At 45.8% G+C, this 22,859-nt stretch overlaps 1 protein-coding gene across 1 annotated transcript in view; it reads right to left on the bottom strand.

Annotated features, from left to right (window-relative positions):
• LOC114684187 (Down syndrome cell adhesion molecule homolog) overlaps positions 1-22,370 on the bottom strand; it is a 394,930-nt gene extending 372,560 nt beyond the window's left edge. The window contains exon 1 of the mRNA XM_028858685.2: positions 22,236-22,370. Within this exon, the coding sequence (XP_028714518.2) occupies positions 22,236-22,278 (43 nt within the window). The 5' untranslated portion in view covers positions 22,279-22,370. The remainder of the gene's footprint in view (positions 1-22,235) is intronic.
• Positions 22,371-22,859: the final 489 nt, after the last annotated feature.

Below are 22,859 nucleotides of genomic sequence, written 5' to 3'. Positions count from 1 at the left end.
TCAAGGAAAAATGCAAGCACCACCTACAGCTGAACCCCACAACCATGAGAAAAGACAAGGAAGTAGCAAAGCAGATGCAGGGCTCCCTGTGGCCCTGAGCTAAGCACACTAGGACCGGGTCAATTTAGACATCCTTGGCAACGAGGAGTTAGTTTCCTTGGGAAGCCATTACTTCTCTGTAGCACATTCAGAGGCATGTTACCAAGCCTTTAGTTTAGCCAACTGCCTCAAAATGTCATCAGTAATCTTGGAGTAACCTGTTCCAAAGAGGTACATATGTTCACCCCTATTTTCCAAGTTACTTTCACTGTTTCAACATGGTCAAATTCTTTGACCTTTCACCTTGTATAGTTTGGTCATCTTCATTTTCACTCTGTGTGTATGCGTGTGCGCACATGCATGCAAATGGAATCAGAAGACAACCTTCCACATTTTTTTTAAAGATAGGGATCTCTCCTTCTTTTTTTTAATCACTAAAAACTCACTCCCACTTCCCCTAGCTTTCATAGCACTGGGAAGTGCCGTGCAAACTGCCAAAGGAGAAAAACAATCCGTTGTCCTGCCCAGCTGTAAACATATCCACCACAACAATGACTGGCCTGGCAAGAAATCACCACTGGTGTAATGGTGTGACCTTTATCTTGGGGTAACCAGTAGCTGCCTAACTTAAGATCTGCTCAACTGGAAAGAGTTCGTGCCTGGTGTTACCTCTGGCTGGAATTATCATGAACCCTAGAAAAGAACCTACTACTGCTATTTTCTTTAACCAACATAATTCTAACTATATTCTAAATACCTATCCTTTATACCTACAGGAACTGTAGCTCTTATCCTTCATCAAGAAGCTTCTTTTTGTAGCAGATGGAGACCATTACAGAACACCACAAGTGGTCAAAATGCAGAGAACAGACCCTGGGTTCCCAGTTCCAACTGATACCACAGCAATGCAATCCCTACTCCTAAGGCTTACAGAAGATCTAGGAAGAGGGATGGAAAATTGTAACAGCCAGAGTACCAGGGCAGTTAGGTAGTGTCTAGACACGACAAGGGAAGTTGTACCAGGAAGTCTCGACAGTGTGGTTCTCCTATACCAGACCTGCATAATAACACCAGCTGACATGGCAGCCAGCGTGATGCGGGAAATCTCTTAAGGCTCCACCCCTGTATAGAGAGCTACAGGCAATCAATGGCTGCTGAAAGAAAGAGAATGAGTTTTCTCCAGGGACAAGCTCCCTGATAGTTTAACCAATCCCAAGTGGTCAATGCTAACCACATGTACATATGAGCAACATTAAATGACTCAGTAAAGTGTGTGTGTGTGTGTGTGTGTGTGTGTGTGTGTGTGTGTGTGTGTGTATGGTGTAAAACAGTGATAATTAAAGAAGTGGTAATAAATTTTAGAGGAAGGGGAACACAGGAGTGGTTGGAAGGAGGAGAAAGAGGGGTTGGAATGACATACAGTGCTCACATATGCAGCTCTATTTTTTTATTTTAAAATGATGTTGTAATGGGAACCAGCTCAATGTGCTATGGAAATACCCAGAAGTCCACGGCAGATGAAAGTGGGGAGCCAGGCATGGCCAATCCATACTGAATGCCTGCTTCCATCCTCTGGTGACACCATGGACAGAGGCTTTGCAGGCTGGGATGGGAAGATCTTGCTTCCTTACCAGTGGGAAGCTTCAAGCAGAGGAAGAAAAAGACCCACCACCCGTTCTAGGGATCTCTCTCTGGGCCATGGTGAAAACACGCCTGAGGGAAGCATGAAAGCTCTGTGGCAGGTTATGGCCAGAGGGTGGCAGGGAGGGAGGCGAAAGCAAGGACTTGGGCAGGCTCTGGGAACAGTCACTCGGATGCGCTGGCAGTTTAAATACAAGATGTCAACAACATGTACAGATGGAACTGGAGGGCGTCATGGGAAGTGATAACAGCCAGAGTCACAAAGGCAGGTGAATCAATCACTGCTCCGTTCTGGGGATGGAACGGCATGGCAGAAGCAGCTTAGAGGAGAAGGGAGATTGTTGTAGTCTACAGTTTCAGAGGGAAGACAGTGCATAGCAGTGGGGAAGGCATAGCAGCAGGACCATGAGGCTGGCCTGGCACTTAGGAAGCAGAGGGAGCACATTTCATCCATATACATGAAGTAAAGAGAAGAGGAGGAGGAGGAGGAGAGAAAGAGAGATAACAGGAAGTGAGGGCAAGATACAAACCCTCAAAGCCCACCCCCAATGACATACTTCCTCCAGCAAGGTTCCACCTCCTAGAGGTCCCATAGCCTTCCCAAACAACATCACCAACCAAGGATCAGGTGTGCACACACATGAGTCTATAAGGGACATGTTTAATCCAAACCATGACATCGCATATAGGATGCTTCCATTCATATGTGGAATCTAGAGGAGAGAGGGTCATGAATGTAAAAGGATTATTAAGGAGAATGGAGGGGAAGAAAGAAAAGAAAGGAGGACAGTAGTGAATGTGATCTAAGTACCTTATACACAAACACAGAGATGTCATCATCAAAAGATGTCACTTTGCATGACTGACATATGCTAATGAAGATAAAACATGTGAAGAGCAAGGGGGATGGGAGCATGGCCCAGAGTTTCTGTGTTGTACAAGTGAAGAGCCATGCAGATTTTGATGCCAAGACCATGAGGTAGGAGCAGGGGGAGGGAAAAATCCAGACTCTTGTTTTTGACAAGAGGAAGTGTGAGATATCTAGAAGGTTCCTAGGGGAGGCATTGAGTCAGCAGCTAGATTTGAGGGTTTGCATCAAATGTCAGTGCAGTGGGGAAGATGTGGACATACATTTGATCATGGCAGTCATCTCAGGAACAGACATTTATTCATTCACTCATTCATTCATTCATTCATTCATCCGATGTTTGCACCTAAGTGGAATGCTGTAGGAAGAGAAGGAAGGGAACTAAGCCCAGGGGCATCACATTTAGAGTCTCACAGAGAATAAGCTGCCAAGGAGACCAAAGAGAGTTCACAGAGCATGGCACCCAGGACCCACGAGGCTTCCCAATGAGCCACTCAGGGAGATCACAGTGAAGACTAGAACAGCAAGGTCACTCGGATGTTGACAAGAACAATTCCAATAAAGTGGTAGAGATGGTTAAGCACATAGCCAAGACTGAAAGGCAAAGGCAGAAAATGAGTCATGTTGGCCTCAAAATGCATGCCAATGTCTTGTCTGTAACAAGAGAAACAGAGACATGGGGATGTAGCTGTGGCAGTGATGTACAAGGGTGTGATATGCAGGCTTGGTCCAAATGACTTTATTTTTGACACACACACAGCAACAGAGTGTAGAGCAGGAATACACATCCATCTGTCACAGAGGGAGACTTTGCTAGGGATTCTCACCAGTGTAAGCTTAAGGGGCACAAGCTTGTACACCCATTTTTCATATGTCAGTTATAAAAAGCATCAGAGAAATAAATGAGCAAAATGTGTTAATGGGAGTGGGGCCTTTATTTGTTGTTTCAGGTAGAGAGACACCAGCATGTTAGAGTGTTGGCCCAGAGAAGGAGGTCAAGGCCTCTGAGGTCATGCACTAAAGTTCTTGGGGGATGGTAGATGAAGGATGTAGACTATGGTTGTCAGTCTGAGCTTTGATAGGGGCAACGCTGGGATCTATACCCTCACTAGAGCTAGGTAGTGTAGGGGGGGGTACTTCAGCATGGGGCCTGTATTTACAGTTCAATATTAAGTGTTATCTTGAAATAATTAAAAACAAGAAGGACCTCAAATGACTTACTGACTCATCCTCTTGTTCCTCTGCTTCCATAGGTAAGGTTCCCCGTCCACACTGTCCCCTTACAATTAGGCCAAGAATATGGCTTTAGCCCTGAACAGAGGCTTCAGCTCCTTGTTATTGTGAGGAGTTTGTCCAGTCCAACAAACCAATCACATCTCCCCAAGGCAACCAGGTAGCCTCATCTGTAACAAGTACAAAGACTGCTTCTCCTGGTCTCTGGTTGTTACACTGATCCTGTATAAAGTCTCATGTGACACTGTGTGGTATGACTGAAGTGTTCTCACCCAGGATGAAAGGTCATGAGGGTAAACTACTGTTGCACATTTCATCTGGCTTGTGTTGTGTCCAGTGTCCACCCATCCATGCAGCAAGTCCCTCCTTCTCCTGTGGGTTTAAAGGCAGACAACAGAGCAGGTATGGGTGCTCACAAGTTAAAAACTGAGAGGGGCACCTGTGCACATGGGCAGTGCCATGGTCTTCTGGTTCTTCTAATGTCTCGGTCAATGAAGGACATCATTGGCTGAGAATCTGGAGTGGGAAAGGTACTCTGAGGTCTAGGGAGGAAGGAGAAGGTCTGGAGGGGTCAAGAGGTGGTCTGAGGAGGAGAGGGACGTAAGGAAGGAGGAAGAGGTGTAAGGAAGGAGGACAGGGACAAATGGGTAGAATAAGGTCTGAGGAGGTGAGAGGAGGTCTGGAGAGGTAAACAGAGTTGTAAAGCCAGTTGTCTTTTCACAAAATGGGTCCAGCAATGTGGAACTGAGGGCATAATGAAGGCCCACTCAGCTCTGTGATCCTTCTTAGTGGCCTGGGGGACCTGGGCAGTGGGCAGCGTTTATCCAGTGGAGGCTGGCTGCTCTGAAAAGTGCCAGACAGGCTGGCCTGGTTGGTTAGTGGGTCTTAGACTTCTGAGACACAGGAATTCAGAGAAGGTATGAGAGGTCAGAGGAAAGTCAAGCTAGAGAGAATGCAAGTCAAATGCCTGGGTGACAGATTAGTATTTTCTACTAAAATTGGGAGGTTTCATTTTTTATACAAATGCCACAGAAATGGATATGAGAGGATACTAGTATATTGGGATGTGGAATTGATGTGGGCTCAGTGGATCGGGATAGTTAGTGTGAGGTTAGCAGTATCCTATTGACTGAACAGTCTACCTCAGGGATAAGGTGACAGTCAGAAATTCTGTCACCAAAACTAATCCTGAGATCTGGGGATGAGGCTCCATTGGGAGAGTGCTTGCCTCACATGCACAAGGCCTTGGTTCCAGCACAGTACGCCATAAAACAGGGCGGTGGATACCTGAGAGGTAGAGGAAAGAGGATCAGAAGCTACATAACAAGTTTGAGGCCAGCCAAGGATCCATGAAATGCTGTCTCAAAAACAAAAACTCTAAGACTCCTCAATCATGCCCACATTATACTTTCTTCTAGCATTTCCCTTCAAGGAAACACTAAAGCAATGTTTGAATATTTGGACCCACTATCCCAGCTTCTGGCATAATGTATCTCCAATCCTCTGCGTGAACACTGTCACGTGATCTGGTACTTGTGCTCCATAACCAGTGTCAATGGCAGGAGCTCATTGCTTGGTGAGTGTCAAGTGTGAGCTCAACTCAGGTTCTGAGATTAAACCTCCCAGGTTCAAAGTCTGCCTCGACCAGCGGTGGCACCTGTGGCTTTAGGATAGCCACTTCACCCCAGTGCCTTGGTTTCCTCTAAGTGTCAAATGGGGATAACACTAGCAAGCACCCCAGGACTTGTTTTACAATCAAATTATAAATAACATAAGCCTAGCACAGTTCCCAGGACACAGTAAAGGTCAGCAGTTATGATAAACAGGTTCACCCTAAGAAAGGGACTCTATCAATGATATCATAGCTATACATTCCTGTTCACTCATCCAGCAGAATCCTTTAAGCTCTCTGCCATCTGGCTCTTCTAGGGACCAATATCCAAAGTGTATGAGATGGAGGAGAGGACCAGAGTGAGGGGTGGGGGTACAGAGCATGACTCCATAGGAACACTGTGCTAACCAGCTCCACATATTGTGTGTCATGCAGAGAGGATACCCAGGTCAAATGCCATACTCTACCACCGTGAACCCACCAGCTAAGTCATGGTACTACCCAGGAGGAATTAGTACAAACAGCACTTGTGGATGAATACATGTGCACTGCACATGCACACACATATAGATTGTGCACACACACACACAGGCACACACTATTCTTAATAGGAGAGCTTCCATTTGAGCTGAATACATGAGAATCCTAGGCAATGTTTTCTAAACTTTTCAAGACGTGTGTCCCAGATCCTTCACTAAGACACATAGACAATGGCACTGCGGGAGGACTCAGACACGTCTTAACAAAACCAATCTGTGTCTCCTTCTGATGAGCCATCACTAAAAATACATTCCCATCTAATTTTGGTCTCCAATTCAAAATTTACTAAATGTTTTGATTCTAACATTTTTGGCATTGAGAAAATTGATGTCTTGTTCAGAACATCTGAAATGCAAAGTGCTTAAAGAGAGATAGATAGAGTCTTTGAGCTTAGAGTTGGAAAAAATCCTGGCAGGTAGCATGCCTGTGATATAAATCTCAGTCCTCTCCAATCTCACTCTTCAGCAGGACCTAGAGCCATGAGATATTTCACCACATCTTGGACAGAAGTCCATTTGCCTACCCCTTAGTTGTCTAACTTAAACAAGGTGGTGACAAGAAAAAAATAAATCTATTTTCCATATGTTTATAATGAGTTCAAAGTCAATATCTCACTTGCTCAACATGACTCTTAATTGCTCAGCTTGAAAGCAAATTTCACATAGCCATCTGCAGCGTAAAATCTGCAAAGGAATCAAAGTGGCTTGATTCAAGAGTCAAACAAATTTGTTGTGAAGAAAGTATAAGTCATACTACTGTACCATATCACGTGGGCTCTAAATGCCTCCCTGGAACTGCTGGTGACTGGCCTGGGACTGGAATCCAATGACAGACATCCAGCTTCACCCTCTGTGAAACTGATGTAGAAGATACAGTGAAGATGCCCGGAGGTAGGGCCCTCACTCTGCTGTCTGAGAACCTTGCTATCGTCAGCCCCTACTTAGTCCTACCTCCTTTACTGTTCGATGGCCGTGCCTACCTCCCAGCTTTGGGCACGGTACGAAACACTCTGGATAAATCCTTAAGGTGGAAAACTTCAGCTACAGCACCTCCATCCTGGTGATGGACAGCAAACTTCAGCTATGGGCAACCGTCACCATCACTATATAGGGACCAGGCACGGCCAAGGTCATGTGACCACGGAAGCACCTACGCCTGAGGCAGCTCGCGCTTCTGTCCTTTCATGTTGGGAGGAAGAGAAGAATTACAAGACATCTTTCTTCAAACAAAGATAAGAGATTTTAATGTCTCTGAATGAGACACATATGTGGTGCTCATGTAAACCTTTTCCTGAGTGTGTGTGTGCATGACTGTGTATGGCTGTGCTGTGTATAGAGGCCAGAGGTTAATGAGGTTAGTGTCGGTGACTTCCCTTATCACTCTCCACCTTATCTTTTAAGTCAGGGTCTCTCGCTGAACCTAGAACTCACAATTCAACTAGCTGTCCGGCCAGTGAGCTCCACCTGTCTCTGAGTCCCCAGTTCTGGGATTAGAGATGCACCCTGCCACACCTGCCTTTTGTTTCTTTAGTATGTCTGCTAAGGATCTGAACTCAAGTCCTCAAGCTTGCATAGAAAGGCAAGTGATGATTACTTACTGAGCCACTTCTCCAGCCCTATGCTGTTTCCAACTGCACTTTCTTTTTGTTTTGTTTTGTTTTGTTTTAGGACAGGGTTTCTCTGTGTAGTTTTTGGTGCCCATCCTGGATCTCACTCTGTAGACCAGGCTGAACTTGAACTCACAGAGATCTGCCAGGCTCTGCCTCCCGAGTGCTGGGATTAAAGGCAGAGTCACCACTGCCCGGCTCTACCTGCACATTCATCAGCTCATTGATTTTGGTAGCCCAGTGGTTCTCACAATTATGTAAGCAATCCCAAGGATAGGCAGTGTCCTGTGCTGCCTGTGGTGGTAATGTGTTCCCCAAAATATTGTGTACCCTAATAAACTTATCTGGGGTCAGAGAACAGAAAAGCCACTAGATACTTAGGATAGGCAGTGGTAGCACACTGCCTTTAATCCTAGCATTCCAGAGGCAGAAATCCATCTGTTCAAGGATACAGTCAAGCATGGTGATTCAAGCCTTTAATCCCAGAAAGCGAGCCTTTAATCCCAGGGAGTGGTGGTAGAAAGCAGAAAGGTGTATAAGGCGTGAGGACTAGAACTAGAAGCATTTGGCTGGTTAAGCTTTTAGGTTTTGATCAGCACAGTTCAGCTGAGATTCATTTGGATGAGGGCACAGAAGTATCCAGTCTGAGGAAACAGGACCAGCTGAGAAGTTGGCGAGGTGAGGTTAGCTGTGGCTTGTTCTGTCTCTTTGATCTTCCAGTTCACCCCAATACTGGCTCCGGGTTTGCTCTTATTAATAAGACTCTCTAAGATTCCTGCTACAACTGCCTACTCTGAAACAGAAGATAGCAGAAGTGCCAGCCAGACAGACCAAAGCACATGCACACTTTGACAGAAAAAGTTAAAAACCTCTTGGAATTCCAAATGCATTTATGGTAACCAGACTGCTTCTCTATTCTCACATCAAGCAGGGGGCAGTGGGGAGTGCTGGGGTATGAAGAAAAACACGAAACTCCTCGAACTACACAAGGAGCTGAAACCTCTGGCCACTGGTTCCCTCACCCTATCTCCTAAGCATCTCCCATTTTCTTATGTAATTTACCTTCACATACTTTAGTACTCTCTCACCCAACTGAAATACTCAGCATGGAAAAACAAACCCAATACATGAACTTAGTAAGGGCACCGGCACCTCCAGCTGTGTTCTTACAAAAGCAGAGTCAAATGACAGAGATGGGATTTATCAAAGAACACTCCTCTCAGAGCCACCACAGACACAGGTAAACGCTAGGAAACAGCATCATGAAAAGGAAGAGGTATCATCCAGCAAGATGACTGAACGCACCTTCTGGCCCATGCAGCTCCCACTGAGTATGGTTGCTCTCATTTCCAGCACATTCCACATTTAATGTCTCCAAGTAATTAATGATTTCCATCTAGGGTTTACTTGTGTCTAGAGGCTTCTCCACTCTGGCCTCTGCCTGAGCAACAGATGATATTAATATCCCGTCCTAATTACTGGGTAACAAGACTCAGAGCACTTTGAAAACACAAATTCAAGTCTGCAGCAAGAGCAGGCCTCCATCAAGCAGGCAGAACTGGACACTCTAGAAACAAGGCAGCCAGATGAAGGAAAATGCCTTCTGAGTGGTTAGCACACAGGGTTAATCACATTGTAATTTAATCATCTGATCAAACACAAATTAGCATAATCACTTGAGAAAAAAAATGTCTGGCAGAACCCAGGCATACCTCCAGGATCCCTGTCCTTAATGATATAAAAGGGAACATGGATTTGGTTTATTTTTTTTAATTATGAAAAAAAGTAATCAATGGGTAATGGATACAAGCCCCATGAGCTATTGATTTTAGTAGCTATGAAATTATAACTGAGATTTGATTGAGAATATCTTCCTTTCTCCTTCCAAGATTATTCGGAACTCACAGTCATGACATAAAACTGGGGGCTAAGGATGAACCAGGCATAGAGAATATATCTTGGATGCCAGCACTTGGGAGGTGATGGCAGGAGAACCAGAAGTTCAAGGTCATCCTCAACTACACTGCGAATTCCAGGCCAACCTGGGACAGATGAGACGCTGCCTCGCATTAAATAAATAATTGTGTTATGTGTAGCAAGGCTCTCAGCTAACATGCAGGGCCTCACTGCTAATAATAAACTAGACAAGATCATTCTTTGTTCTGAGGGCCATCCTGAACATCATGGGATGCTGAGCAGTATCTCTGGTTTCCACCCTCCTGTTCAAGTACCAACCTCCATTGCCCAACCAGACCTGCGACAATCAAGCATTGTCCAATATCACTGTGGCTGCAAAACTGCCACCAGAGGAAACCTTGGGACTAAACTGAAAATGAGAACACCAGGGGCATATTTCCCTTGAAATAACCAGTTTTGTGAGAATGGGTGCTCTGTTTCTTGACTGCAACCTGTCCCAAACCAAGAAACCCAGACTAAGAATTACCTGGCTTTATGAAGTCCACTTTATATGTCGTGGCTCTTTCTGAAGCACCATAATAACTGGTGATACTCATGCCCTATGCTTCAGAAAAAAATAAATAAATCATTCAATGCCAGTTCTCCTTGCCTGCTTGCGAATGGAGGGAGAGCAGTCTTCTAGGGGCACCTGAGTGGGGTGCATAGGCTGCAGGACCAAGACACATTGCTCTCAGATGGTAGTAGGACCCCAGCAAGTGAGAAAAGACAGCCATGTCTCCACTTCCCTGGAGAACAACAGATCACCCTGCATTTAGACAAGCACGGAGCCTGACAAGGCCTCCAGGCTCCTGAGGAAACATCACCATTTTTTTTTTTAACACTTTCCTCTTGTGCAAGGAACCACTGATGGTTTTCTCCCAATGCCCAAGGAGGGAGAGAAATAAAAAGAATTTGGGTTACAAATGGAGGCAGCTCTTCAGTAGCTTCCAAATAGTCCCCACTCTAACGGATGTGCCACGGGGACGCACACCTCCGGTGCCCTGCCTTCCACAGGTGGGATGGGTCCTAGGAACAGCCATTCATACTGAAAGGTATTGGAAGCCCCAGTGAAAACCAATGGACTCTCAATAAACTATATAAGAAGCATTTTCCATGGGTTGAGGTGATGATTTGTTCTAATCTGAGTCATACAGTGTCTCATTTTTATATTCTATAAAAAAAAAAATGACTCCCTATTTACAATTACTCCTGGGTCTCTCACAGGTTATGAAGGCTGGTGATGGAAATATTTATGCCCTTTCTGTGAAGGAGAGATGAGAAAGGCTGACCCAATCTACCAGGAACTTCCAAAGAGAACAACGTGTGCTGCGATGTGCAAGCTTCAAAGCTCCCGATTGGAGAGGACCTGCTGCTATTTTAAACTGGCATCATCTCCCACGAATTCCCTCAGAGGTCTAGACTCCTCAACATAATCTTCTTTCTTAAAAAAAATTTAAAGACACAGAGGTTCAGGAGCCTATTGTTGCAGAGAAGCAGGCATGGCCCGATTGTCCCAGTGATGAGTAAGCAGAAACGGCAAGCCTTCGGCTGGCAAAGCCTTTTGTCCAGTTCTCTGAAGCTCCAGCTGACAACAGCTGCCCTGACGGGTCATTTCTGCAGTGACTCACAATAGAATGGCCAACAGATTAGAACATAGAACTCTTGAAGATGCCAAGAAGGGAAAGGCTATTTTTAATATTATTTAAAATAAGATCTTAGGACAAAAAAAAAAAAAAAACAACCAAAGGTATTTTTAAAGGTTCTGAATTTAGGCCTTTCTCCAGCACACATTCAAGTCTATTTTAGTTAAAAAATCAAGGACATGATATTTGGGAAAGATAATTCCACCACTAATCAATGCCCTTAATTTTATCATATGTGTGGAAGGGTATACAGTGAGTGGCAGGAGTTTCCTTGTGTGCTATTTTCTCTTTTCTGACAACATAGTGGAGAGTGCATGCATTGGACAATAGACAAGGTTAACTTGGTCACTTGTTTATAAGAGGACAGTAGCCACCAAGAAAACTCAATAGCAAAAATGATCCCAAGCCCCTGCTATCTGGATTTGGTATGAGCTTATGCACAGACAGTGGGCTGCAGGCATGTGCACTGTTCCCAGGGCAGCTTAGAAGCAGCATCTCTAACTACAAGTAAATCCATTCCTCTGACTGGTCTCATTCTAATCTGGCTCATTGTCTAGCTTGTTCAATATTGCATCCTAAAGGGCTGCCTACTGCCAATCTCTTGCCTAGAGAAATATGGCTATCTTTAGGCTCCAAGGGGCTTCTCTGCTAGGCTTCTAGATGCTAATAAAAAGGGAGTCAGGGGAAGAAATACAGCAGGGTCAAGTCCATCAATAAAGCTTCTACCTGCAATTAAACAAAGCACCAAATATACCAGAGAAAGAATGGCATTGATCAGAGGGATTAATAAATCAATAATAATGGACAGGTAGAGAGATGGCAAATAGATGGATAGATAAATGGATGATTGTAGATAGATAGATAGATAGATAGATAGATAGATAGATAGATAGATAGATGATAGATAGATAGATGATAGATAGATAATAAATAGATGATAGATGATGATGATAGGCAGATAAATAGATATATCATTGTCTAGCATTTAGCTTTTACCTGCCAATCATCTATCATATATCTACCTATTGTCTATCTGCTTTTCATCTGTCTTCTACATGCCTATCTATCATCTATCTGATATTTATCTCTTTTCCTCTTAACCTCTACTTCTAGGATCTCTGAACATCTTACACTACTGAAACCTATAAAATATTTTAGCCTAATCCTTCCATCCTTTGGGAGGTGTAATACAAATTGCTAAACTGTCTTATTAAGAAAAAAAAAAAAACAGAGCCAGATATTGGAGTGAAAGCTGAAAGATCAGAGAAACAGAACAAGCCAGCCATGTTCTTATCTCTATGAAATCCTCAGCCTCAATAGAGAGACTTCTTGTTTACTCGCACCTTATATACCTTTCTGTGTCCTGCCATCTTCCTTCCTTCCTAGTGCTGGGATTAAAGGCTGTGTCACCATGCCTGGCTGTGTTCCCAGTGTGGCCTTGAACTCATAGAGATCCCGATGGATCTCTGCCTCCTGAATGCTAGGATAGTGTGCTACCATTGCCTGACCTCTATGTTTAATATAGTGGCTGACTGTCCTCTGACCCCCAGGCAAACTTTATTGGAGTACACAATATATCACCACAGGGAGGGAATGACAGAGGTCTTTGGGGTGGAAGGGATGGATGTGGGGTTTCTTGTGACTGTGCATACCAATGAGATTGCAGCTCTATTGTGAGATCCCCTAGCAATGGACAAATGAAGTAACACCTGAGCAAAGCAAAGTACCCCAAACCAATACCTAGATCACCTCTAGGTCGATATTTATCTCCCCGGATTACTCCATGAATTTCCAATCAAGCCTATTCTAAACAGTAGCCAGCAGAGTTAGAAAATATTGGTTTTGGTGAGTCCTAAGATACATGCATTTGTGTAATTTCCCATATTGCTCAAGGTCTACTGTCCTGACAGACAGACTGCCAAAATAACCATCTGATGGAAAGAGAGTCCCAGACCTTTGAAAGCACTTGGTGTCTTCTGTACTTTTCTTCCACTGCACAAAGACATAGATGAATGACTTTCCTTGCTGGACCTGGTGGTTAACAGCACTGGCTTCTCTTGCAGAGGACTGACTTTAGTTCCTAGCACCCACAAGGCAGCTCACAACTGTGGATAGCTCTACTTGCAGGCAATCTGACCATCAACTTCTGGTTTCCGTTGACACTGGACATGCATATGGTGTACATGCATACATTCAGGCAAATGCTCATACACATGAAATAAAAATAAATCTGTTTATAAAGAGAGTTTCATTTGTCTTACAATTCCAGGTTGCAGTGCATCATTGCAGAGAGATCATGGCAGAGATGAGGCAGCTACTGACATCCACAGTCCAGAGCAAAGAGGGCATGTATGCTTGCTGCTCAGCTCACTTTCTCAATTCTCAGTCCAAGACCCAAATATGGGAATGGTAGTCTTCACACAGAGCTCTGAATCCCCACATTAACATAATCAAGAAAATCTCCTACAGACATGCCCACAGGCCACCCTGATCTAGACGATCCTCATTGAGACTCTCTTCTGCATTATTCTAGATTGTGTCAAGATGACAATTAAAACTAACCAGCACCCACATTTTAGGCATTTCCTTTTCATTAGCCAAAGAAACAGATCAATTAAGTGACCACCATTTACAGGAGTGGACCCAGTAAGAGATGCGAGCTGGAGGAGGAGGAATGGTAGCCATAGCATCTTCTGGGTGTTACACAGCCACCCACTTTCCCAGCATTGCCAGTTGTTGGGGCTCTAGTTCCTTCCTGGATTCTCACGAGTCATATAGCATTGTTATTTGTACCCCAGCTTCTATGCATCACTTATTAAAAAATGCTCTGCAGCTGATATCAAGAAATAAACACTGTAATTAAGAAGCCTGGGATTTGGGGTTTTCAGCATCCTAGGGGAATCCCAGATCAACTCACACCACAGCAGTGTGGCTGTGGAGAGAAGAAATGAATGTGGAGTTTCCTCAGGAGAAATATGTTTACTTAATGTGAAGTCTCCACAATACTTCAAGAGGAATAGGGTCTGGGCAGAGGAGGGCAGCACCCCTCTCACCTCCGTCTGTACCTGCCTTTGTATTGTAATAAAAGCACAGGCATTTACCCATACCACCACAGTCCACACAGAGACCCTGAGAAGAATCAGTGTTTCACTCAAGGACACAAGCCTCCACCACTAAACAAGTCCACCTCACTGGTTGCGACCCATTCACACGGGGTGCAACCCCATCTTCAATCTGACCATCATGGTGACCCCACGGGTGATCAGTGGGAGTGACAGCACCATGTTGTGGCTTTGCAGCAGCATTCAATATGGCAGAGTTCAGAGACCTAGAAGAACCAATGGCTCTGATTAAATTGCAAGCAACGCAAATGAATTGCTTACACTCTGCACAAAACCAGGCTAAATGTTGTTTTCTGTTTCTCCGTTAATATTAAAAGAGTCAAGGGTGGCAGGAGTCAAAATCAAGGATCACTCTGCTTCTGCCTCTCTAATGTGGGCTCTTCACAGTCTGGGAAGAATAGCCTCTATAAAGTTACCAGGTTACCATAGATCTCCCTACAATCAAAGGCCAGTGATCCACACACTGATGTGGGAAGGACAGATGTGACGCTAGTACAAAATTCCTACACATGTTCAATGTCTAGACTCTGAACAGAAAAAAAAAGTACCATGGGAGGAGATAGCAAAGCCAGAATGAGGACTATATAGCATCTTAGAGAACATTCTGTTCCCTTGTTTAGTGTGTGTGTGTGTGTGTGTGTGTGTGTGTGTGTGTGTGTGTGTGTGTAGTGGGGGTATGCATATGGTTGTGTGAATGTGTGAATGTGTCTGTGGAGGCCAGAGGAAAACCTTAGGCATCATCCATGGGAATGAATCTACCTCCTTTGGAGGAGCTCACCAATTAAGGTAAACTCTCTGGCCAGCAAACCTCAACAATCTTCTAGTCACTCCCCCCCTCTCCCCCGGCACTGGAACTGTGAGCATGCATCCCTCCCTGCACCTAGCATTTTTATGGGTTTGGGGCTGAACTCAGGTCCTCATGCTTGCAAGGTGAGAGTTTTACTAGCAGCCATCTACCCAAACCCATGTTTTTGTTTTTTAAAATATGTTTTAACTTGGGCATATTTAATGGACTTAGAAGACGGTCTGCTGAGTGAAATAAGCCAGGCACAGAAGGTAAAATGACTATGCTCTTACGATACACAGAATATAAAATAAAAGGAAGACTGCTGTATCTAAGAGAAGGTGTGTTCCTTTTCCCTTGTTCAATAACACTTATGTCAATCACACAGCCTGTGGCTGTATCTCCTGCCCCACCAGATCTGACCAATTAGAAGTGTGTGTATCTCAATTTAAATATTCAGAATTTAATAACAGGTTAGCAAGGAGGAACCTGTGACAATCATGAGATCCTCGGTGTAAGCCCTTCTCTCTCTGTAATTGCTGTTCTCTGGAAGCGCATGCTGATTCCATTCCCCTGGTGTTCCGCTGTGGAGTCTCTAGGGGAGACTGTGCCACAGAGACAATGTCCTCCCTGAGCTTCCAGGCTCCTGTTCAGACTCACTAGAGTCTCTTCCCAAGCTAAGGGAGGACTTAACAGTGATTGAACTTCCAGAATATTCTGTAGAGTCAGGCACAATTTCTCACCATTTTCACAAGGGTGATTTGCTTTGTCTCTACTACAAAGTTCAGTACTGTACCAGGAACATGGGGAAAGCCCACGTTTAGAGCGGAGACAATCCCTCTCAGTTTCTATTCCGTTCTTTCAGGTTCTTTGCCCCTGCATTTCAAACTGTCTTTCTATAAATAGGACTGCTTGCTCACTCTTAAATCTTACTCACTGTCTTCTGAAGAAAAAAGTGTATCTTAAATAGGGATGTAGGCAAGATTCATCAATCCCTGTCACTCCATCTCCCTGAGTCGCCCCTTTCCTCTTATCTCATCATCCACCTATTCAGCTTCGTCCATCCTTTCTCTATTAAGTGGCTTTAATATTCATATATTTACATAATCTAAGAGAGTTAATCATCCATGCTGATCAACACAGAATAAATGTGAATCTCTAAAACTCAAAAATTGACTGTAAGCTTTAAAACATTAGATCCTTATATATAACACTGGGGTTTTAACAATGATTAAAATACAATTTTTTATGTTACTCTGATGAGATTCCAACTTTATATTCAACTCTGCTGCTAAAATAAGATATTGACAAGAGATCTGTAACCATTTGAAACTTAAAGAAAATAGTAGTAGTGTGACTTTGAAGACATGATGAAGGCTTTAAAACCTTGAGTTTTATTTATTTATTTATTTATTTTTATTCTCAGGAGCTGGTGGGAAGTTTAAATGTCAGAAGTTTAAATGCTGTTTCTAGCGAGAATCCAGAATAGACAGGCAGTACCCAAATCTTGTCACTTGAGAACAAGGGTTCCCAGGCTTTGATGAAGTCACTGACTGAGACACCAGCCCCACTGCACCCCCAAGAAGGGCACCTGGAGATATCAGAGCAGGCTGTGTCACTAAAGGAAGCCCCACCACATGCCACACGTGAGTCCCTTTTGTAAGACAGCATGCTCCACGGTCATTCACAAATGCTTCCCCTGCCACAGGCCAGCTGCCCGTCAGAAAGCAGGGGCATGCTGAGGGGGGCCACCAGCTGCTCACCCACCCTTCTCATACAGCTGAAGCAGAGGATGAAGGCAAGAGAGGAAACTGGGTGAAGAACCTAGGATGGGAAGGAAGCTAGAAAGAAGCCAGAGAGGAAAAGTCAGGCGAGAGGAGGGGAGGCCAGAAAGGAGCAAGGCTATGTCTCACCTGTTCTCTCGTTCATTTCCACCTGGGTTTCCATGTGCTCTGCTTTGTGCAAAGGACACACTTGGACACAGTGGACATCTCAGCCTCTTGGTCACTTCTCTAGTAAGCCCCAAATTGGCAAGTTATAGATTTCCCTGAAGCCATCTAAGAGAAAGCCAAGGCTTTAGGAAGGATAATGGAGGCTGAACCCAGACCTCTGAGCATCTGGGCAGAAGCTGTCTGACCTTGGAACCAACATCAGGGATCTGCCCTTCCCATTGGCTCTTTCTTCCTGCAGCCCAGGTGGAGAGCTTGCTATCAGCAGAAGGAATTCACAACAAATTATATATACCACAGGGCTGCTGGAATCTTCCATTCTCACCAAGCATTTAGCAAAGGAAGTGCAACTCTGAATTAGCTTGTGTTTTCAAAACATTAAGGAATGTGAATATGGTGGAGGTGGGGGTGGGGGGAACAGCCAGAAGCGAGAATTTCTGCGCCTAGATCCTTGGAACATGAAGAGTTAAGGGTGAATCCAGAGGAACAGGTGCTGTCCAATTTGCTGGCGTGTGGGTGGGGGCGCGGCTCCAGGCCCCCAGAGCTTTGCAGCCACAGCTGCAGGAGATTGATGGGCTGTGGGCAAGCAGCGCGCCGCATCACCCCTGCCACCAGCAGCCCAGGAGAAGCCCCGCAGCTCCTGGGATGACATTGGAAGGTCAGCCAATCGGGCAAGGAGCTGCCCCCTTCAAGATTCACAGGCCACCCCTGGGCTCCCTCTCCAATATGCAAAGGGGGACCCTGTGGACTCTGTCTGGGACCATCGGCTCCAGACACCTCCCTTCCTTCTGCGCATCTTCTGAGATTAGAGACATTGCTGCAAGCCGTGTCCTTCTTTGCACAAATGACAACAAAGACTGCTGCAGACCATTCCTGACCTGCCAAACCCTGAACATGATCGCTGTGTGTAAACCCCCACCTCCTGAGCCGTGGAGTCTGGGCACAACGAACTTGAGGGACACTGGGGAGGCAGCTTCTTAGGGAACCCCTAGACAAGTGTGTGGAGCATCCTCGGAGGCGGAGGTTTGCCTGCTCTGTTGAGAGCTTGCTGCAGGAGTCTGGCGTGGTTTGCCGCCCACTAGTGTCCTATGGCGGGGACACAATTGACATGCAGGTAGCAGCAGCTCAGTGTCTCCCAAGCTGACAGTGCCTGCCACCTAGCCCCAGCATGTACCCGAGTGCCATGGTCAAAAGAATGCCCACTGTATGCATGGGCAGCAGCAGGGTACCTACCCAGCTTAGGTGAACCTCACTAAAAAGCCAAGAGAATGGGATGCTCATTCTCAAAACATCCCCAATGCCCTACCTATTGCCACTTTATCTATGCTTAACCAAATTCACTATCAAGGTTTCAGAAATGCAGGAAATAGGGAAAGTTGTTGCTTTATTTAAAAACAAACAAAAACATACATTCCCGTATCCCATGGTGCTCATAGATCTTAAGATGCCCCTCCCCCTTTACATCAAGTTTCTGTGGCACTGAGCTGACTCCTGTTCAGCCTTGGCCACCTTCCTTGTTTACTCCAGACAAATCCATGATAAAATATTTTGTCAGCAATGTGGAGATTCGGGCCTCAGGGATTCGGGGATTTAAATGGGCAGGGTGTGTGTGTGTGTGTGTGTGTGTGTGTGTGTGTGTGTGTGTGTCTGTGTGGTGTGTGTGTGTGTGTGTGTGTGTGTGTGTGTGTGTAAAATTACATCCTTCCTCCCCCCCAGCAGCACAGGTGCAGGGCTTGCCCTGTGATTTGCTGATTCTCCCAGGCAGCAGGGAACCCTTGGTGACACCCAAGTGGCAAGGAGGATAGTCAAGGAGAGGAGGCAGATTGGCTGGCATTTATTAAAGGTCTGCCTGGCATTTTGTTTGCCTACAGAGGGCATCTTGTAGGGGCATGCAGCTTCTGTGCAAAGGCCCAGCAATTTTAGATGAACTCCACAATTATCAAAAATAATCTCACTCTGTTCTATATGGGAGAGAAAGAATTTTTTTTTTTTTTTTGCTTGTATATGTCTATGGAAACTAAAATTTAAAATGTCATCTTGGAAGCCTTCAAGATACACCAGTACTTTCAAAGGCCTACTTCTATGGTTGAATAAAATACCAGGTGTCAGGTCTATAATGCCCTGTCATGTGATCTGCAGAGTCCCAAAGGTGCTCTACACCCGGCTTGTCCTTGAGCCTCTCACCACCATGGCTCTACTCTCTTACCACAGCTAACTAGGCTCGGGGCGCCTGAGAGCATAATGCAGTGAAGCTCAAAATCTCATGGCTGAAGAAAAGTCAATGTCAAGGGTGCGTGTGCATAAACCCAAATGCCAGGATGCATCATTAGCACCCTCGATATAAACCTGTATACCATACTATCCCCCACCTCTGCTCTTGACAGGAATGTTACACTAGAAAGCACTCACTGGGGTTGAAATCAAGAGACCATGTTCAGAGAAATGATGCAGCCGCCTGTTCATGCTGAATACACATGCAGCAGCGTGTCTGTGCACACATGTGCTCCTAAAGCTGCCCTGTGAGTATTTCCAGGGTGTTAGAGAGCACATTGACTACATCACAGGCTCCCTGCATTTTCTCAGGTGAGGTCACTCGCAAGCTTTTAACCCATGCAGGGACTGGTCTCTTGCTTCTGGCCTTTGCCCCAAATACTCTCTGTAGCCTGTCCAGCAACAATGCTTTAATTAAGAAAGGAACATACCCCCCCATTACAAGCTTTCTACTCTTCAGATGAAGACAGGATATCTGAAACACGCACTGAGTAAGTACATCTACTCCTGCTTCTTACCCCTTCCACCAAATATCTATTTGCATAATCTTTTGCAAATGAAAAAGAAAAATGACTATAATGGGCATTTTAGTGTTTGAGGCCTAGCAATATAGCAATATTCAGTTTGGGTCTTATCACACATCTGGGTATTTTTCAAAATGAAGACAGGCCAAAATATTGCAATTATTGACCCCCCCCCCAAAAAAAGTCCATTCAGATAGCATTTAGTTTCAGATTTTTGAAAACTGTAGTTTTACGAAAGGCAGCATTCTAAATCAGGCTCTTATTTTGACATGAGTGTATATTTTATGATATTTGGCATAGTATATCTTGAACACCATCCCTGGAAAATCCAACCCCCCCCCAATGTAAAAGCCCAAACCTCCAGGGTCAGGCCTTTCCTTCATGCTTGCTCATATAAAGGAAGGGCCATTTTTACATAAGGCAGCTCCCTGGCCTTCAGATGATGGGGTCAGAGCAACTTGCCTGTGCATTTTACTGCAACAATAACTGATTTTCACAACAGATGTTAAAAGTCTTGCAAATAATTCTTGCACGACTCTACCCAGGTGCACATGAGCAATCTATGCATATATTTTCCATATGGTAGATTTCACTCAATTTGAACACTGCATAGAATTCTTTATATAGTATTTTATAGTTATGAAATGCTGATTTAAAAAATCATAGACATTTATAGCATCTATGTATCAGAGACTATCATAATTTCTTCTTTACCATGCTCACCATATATAACTCACACTGAAATATAGATACTGGTTGGCTGACAACCAGAACAGCCTGGCTCACCATCCTGAATCACCTATTTCTCCCCAGAGTGGAAATCTCCCTTCATCCAATAGCCCAGGCCTTTGCAAGGAGTCCAGATATGTCACACTGACAGGGGAGACAGGCCATCAAGGCATGTCGGCTTTGGAACACATCTGTGAACATCTGGGCCTTTTTTGTGCTTCCCCCATTAAATCAGCAAGCAGCAAGGGCTGCTCTCCAGACTCGACTGCATGCTCAGAAACACATCTATCCCCCAAGATAAATCCCCTGGAGGAGGCAGGACAGGTATAGTGCCCTCTGGGAAAGGGGGCTATCTTGTCAGAACTTGCTCTAATTTTTCCGCCTGGGAGGAAATCTCAAGATGAACACTCCTGTCACTTTGCTTTTGGTCATATTAAAGAGCAAAGTGCCATTTTCATGTGAATTTCGGGGTACCTTCTTCATTTGGCTCCATCTTTTCTTAGTCATCATTTTTTTTTTTTTCAAACATGGTAAATATCATGTCCTTCCTTTGGCCACGGGTTGGTTTTTCTCTAAGTACTACAAAGGTCTGCGAAAGAAAATGCAGCCAGTGCTTACAGCTTCCCTAGGTATCTTCCAGAAAAATCTTACAGCCTCCCCTTGGATTCTCCTTCTCCTGTTTTCTTGTAAGGACCAGATATATCCATTCTCATTCTCTTGTATTCATATATTCTCCCCGCGGCCCCCCCCCCGGTATAATGGTTTAATTTTAACTGTCAGCAGGTTATACGTTTTATGCAGATGTTGTTCCAAAATTCGAAATGGGGATTGAAGCCCTAGATGCTTCCAGGCGATACCAAATGATGGTGACAATTCTCCCTCTCTCCAACATGAGAGAAAACCATTCATACATGTAAGTTCGTATTTGCGCTGTGTGACAGGCAGCCTAAGGTGCACACACATACACTTATTAATTGGGTCTGACTCCATCAAGAACGATAGCTTTCTAAATACCAGGAAGAAAGCGTCTCAATATGTAAGACTCAGCTGAACATGAGAGGGTGAAAAACCATGCACAACGTTCACCAGTTTCACTTTTACAAGTATACAGGTGATTTTTTAAAATTTGTCAACATTACAGATGATGTAATGCTTAGCAGTGCATATTTTTACATACACTACTGCGAGGAATATGTAGTGTCCAGGGGACGAGGGGATTGCAGAAAGACGCATCTTTCCCACAGCCTTCAAGGGTGAACTATAGCAGAATTAAAGCGAAGGCTTTAAGGCTCAAGAGCGCAGAACCTGAAGGCTACACTGTCTTAATTGACCCCTGCACCTGCCTGCGCTCCTAACGCCATGTCCCTTTTCTGGTTGTGATATTCCCCTCTCCTCTCCCCAAATCTGGCTGGCTCTGATGAGGTAGCTGTCTAGCTCTGGAGTTGGGCTCTGAGCTGGCACTTGGCTAGCTAGCTAGGTAGGTTGCTTCCAGCGATTGCAGAGCGATGCCTCCCCGGCCTCATCTCAGTACCGCCTAACCTCTCCAAAGCAATGCAAATATATTTTTAAAAATAAATAAATAAACGCATGCATGAACATTCTAACCCGGATAGGGAAGGAAAGGAGGGAAGACTTCACCCATGCATCCAGCCCCCCACACCGCACCCACTCCCCGGGCCCCTTCCCAAACAGGAATCAGCGCAGACCGCAAGGCTCACCATTCGCGAAGCTCTGGAACAAGGAGAGAGCCAGTATCCACATGCCCCTGCTGCTGCCCGGCCTCCCGCGAGCCAGCGAGCCAGCGAGCGAGCCACGCGCCGGCCTCGCCCCCCGCGCTGCGCTGCGCTCCGCCGCGCCCGGCCCGGCTCCGCTCGCCGCCCGCCACCTGCCCAGGGGCCGCCCAGCCGCCCAGCCGCGCTCCCCACACGCTGCGCCCCCGCACACCTGCTCCCGGGCGCCGCGCCCCACGCCGCGGACACAGCCCAGGTGCGCCGTGCGCTCGGCTCGGCTCAGCGGGCCGCGGCAGCCAGGCGCGGGCGCACAGCCGCAGCCGCGGGCGCGAGCTCATGCCGGGCGCCCCCCGATGCGCAGCGCGGCCAGGCGGCGGCCTCCGGGGCGCCGGCCTCACCCTCCGCAGCCAGGCAGCAGGCGCGCAGCCAGGCTCATCCTGCTGCGGCGGCCTCGGGCGCCGGGTCCCCTGTGCTGCCCTTCCCTGCCTGAGCCCGGCGGGCCGCGCGCGGAGGCGAGCGGGGACCCCTCCCCTGCTCTGGCCGCTGGGGCGCTCTGCAGTCTTAAAGCAGCAGCAGAGGTGTGCGGCGGATCACGCAGTCGGAGGGACCCAG

The sequence above is a fragment of the Peromyscus leucopus genome, chromosome 12, assembly GCF_004664715.2.
Source record: "Peromyscus leucopus breed LL Stock chromosome 12, UCI_PerLeu_2.1, whole genome shotgun sequence".
NCBI lineage: Eukaryota > Metazoa > Chordata > Mammalia > Rodentia > Cricetidae > Peromyscus > Peromyscus leucopus.
Note: the sequence above shows the minus strand (reverse complement) of the source record. Positions and strands in the feature narration are given on the sequence as shown.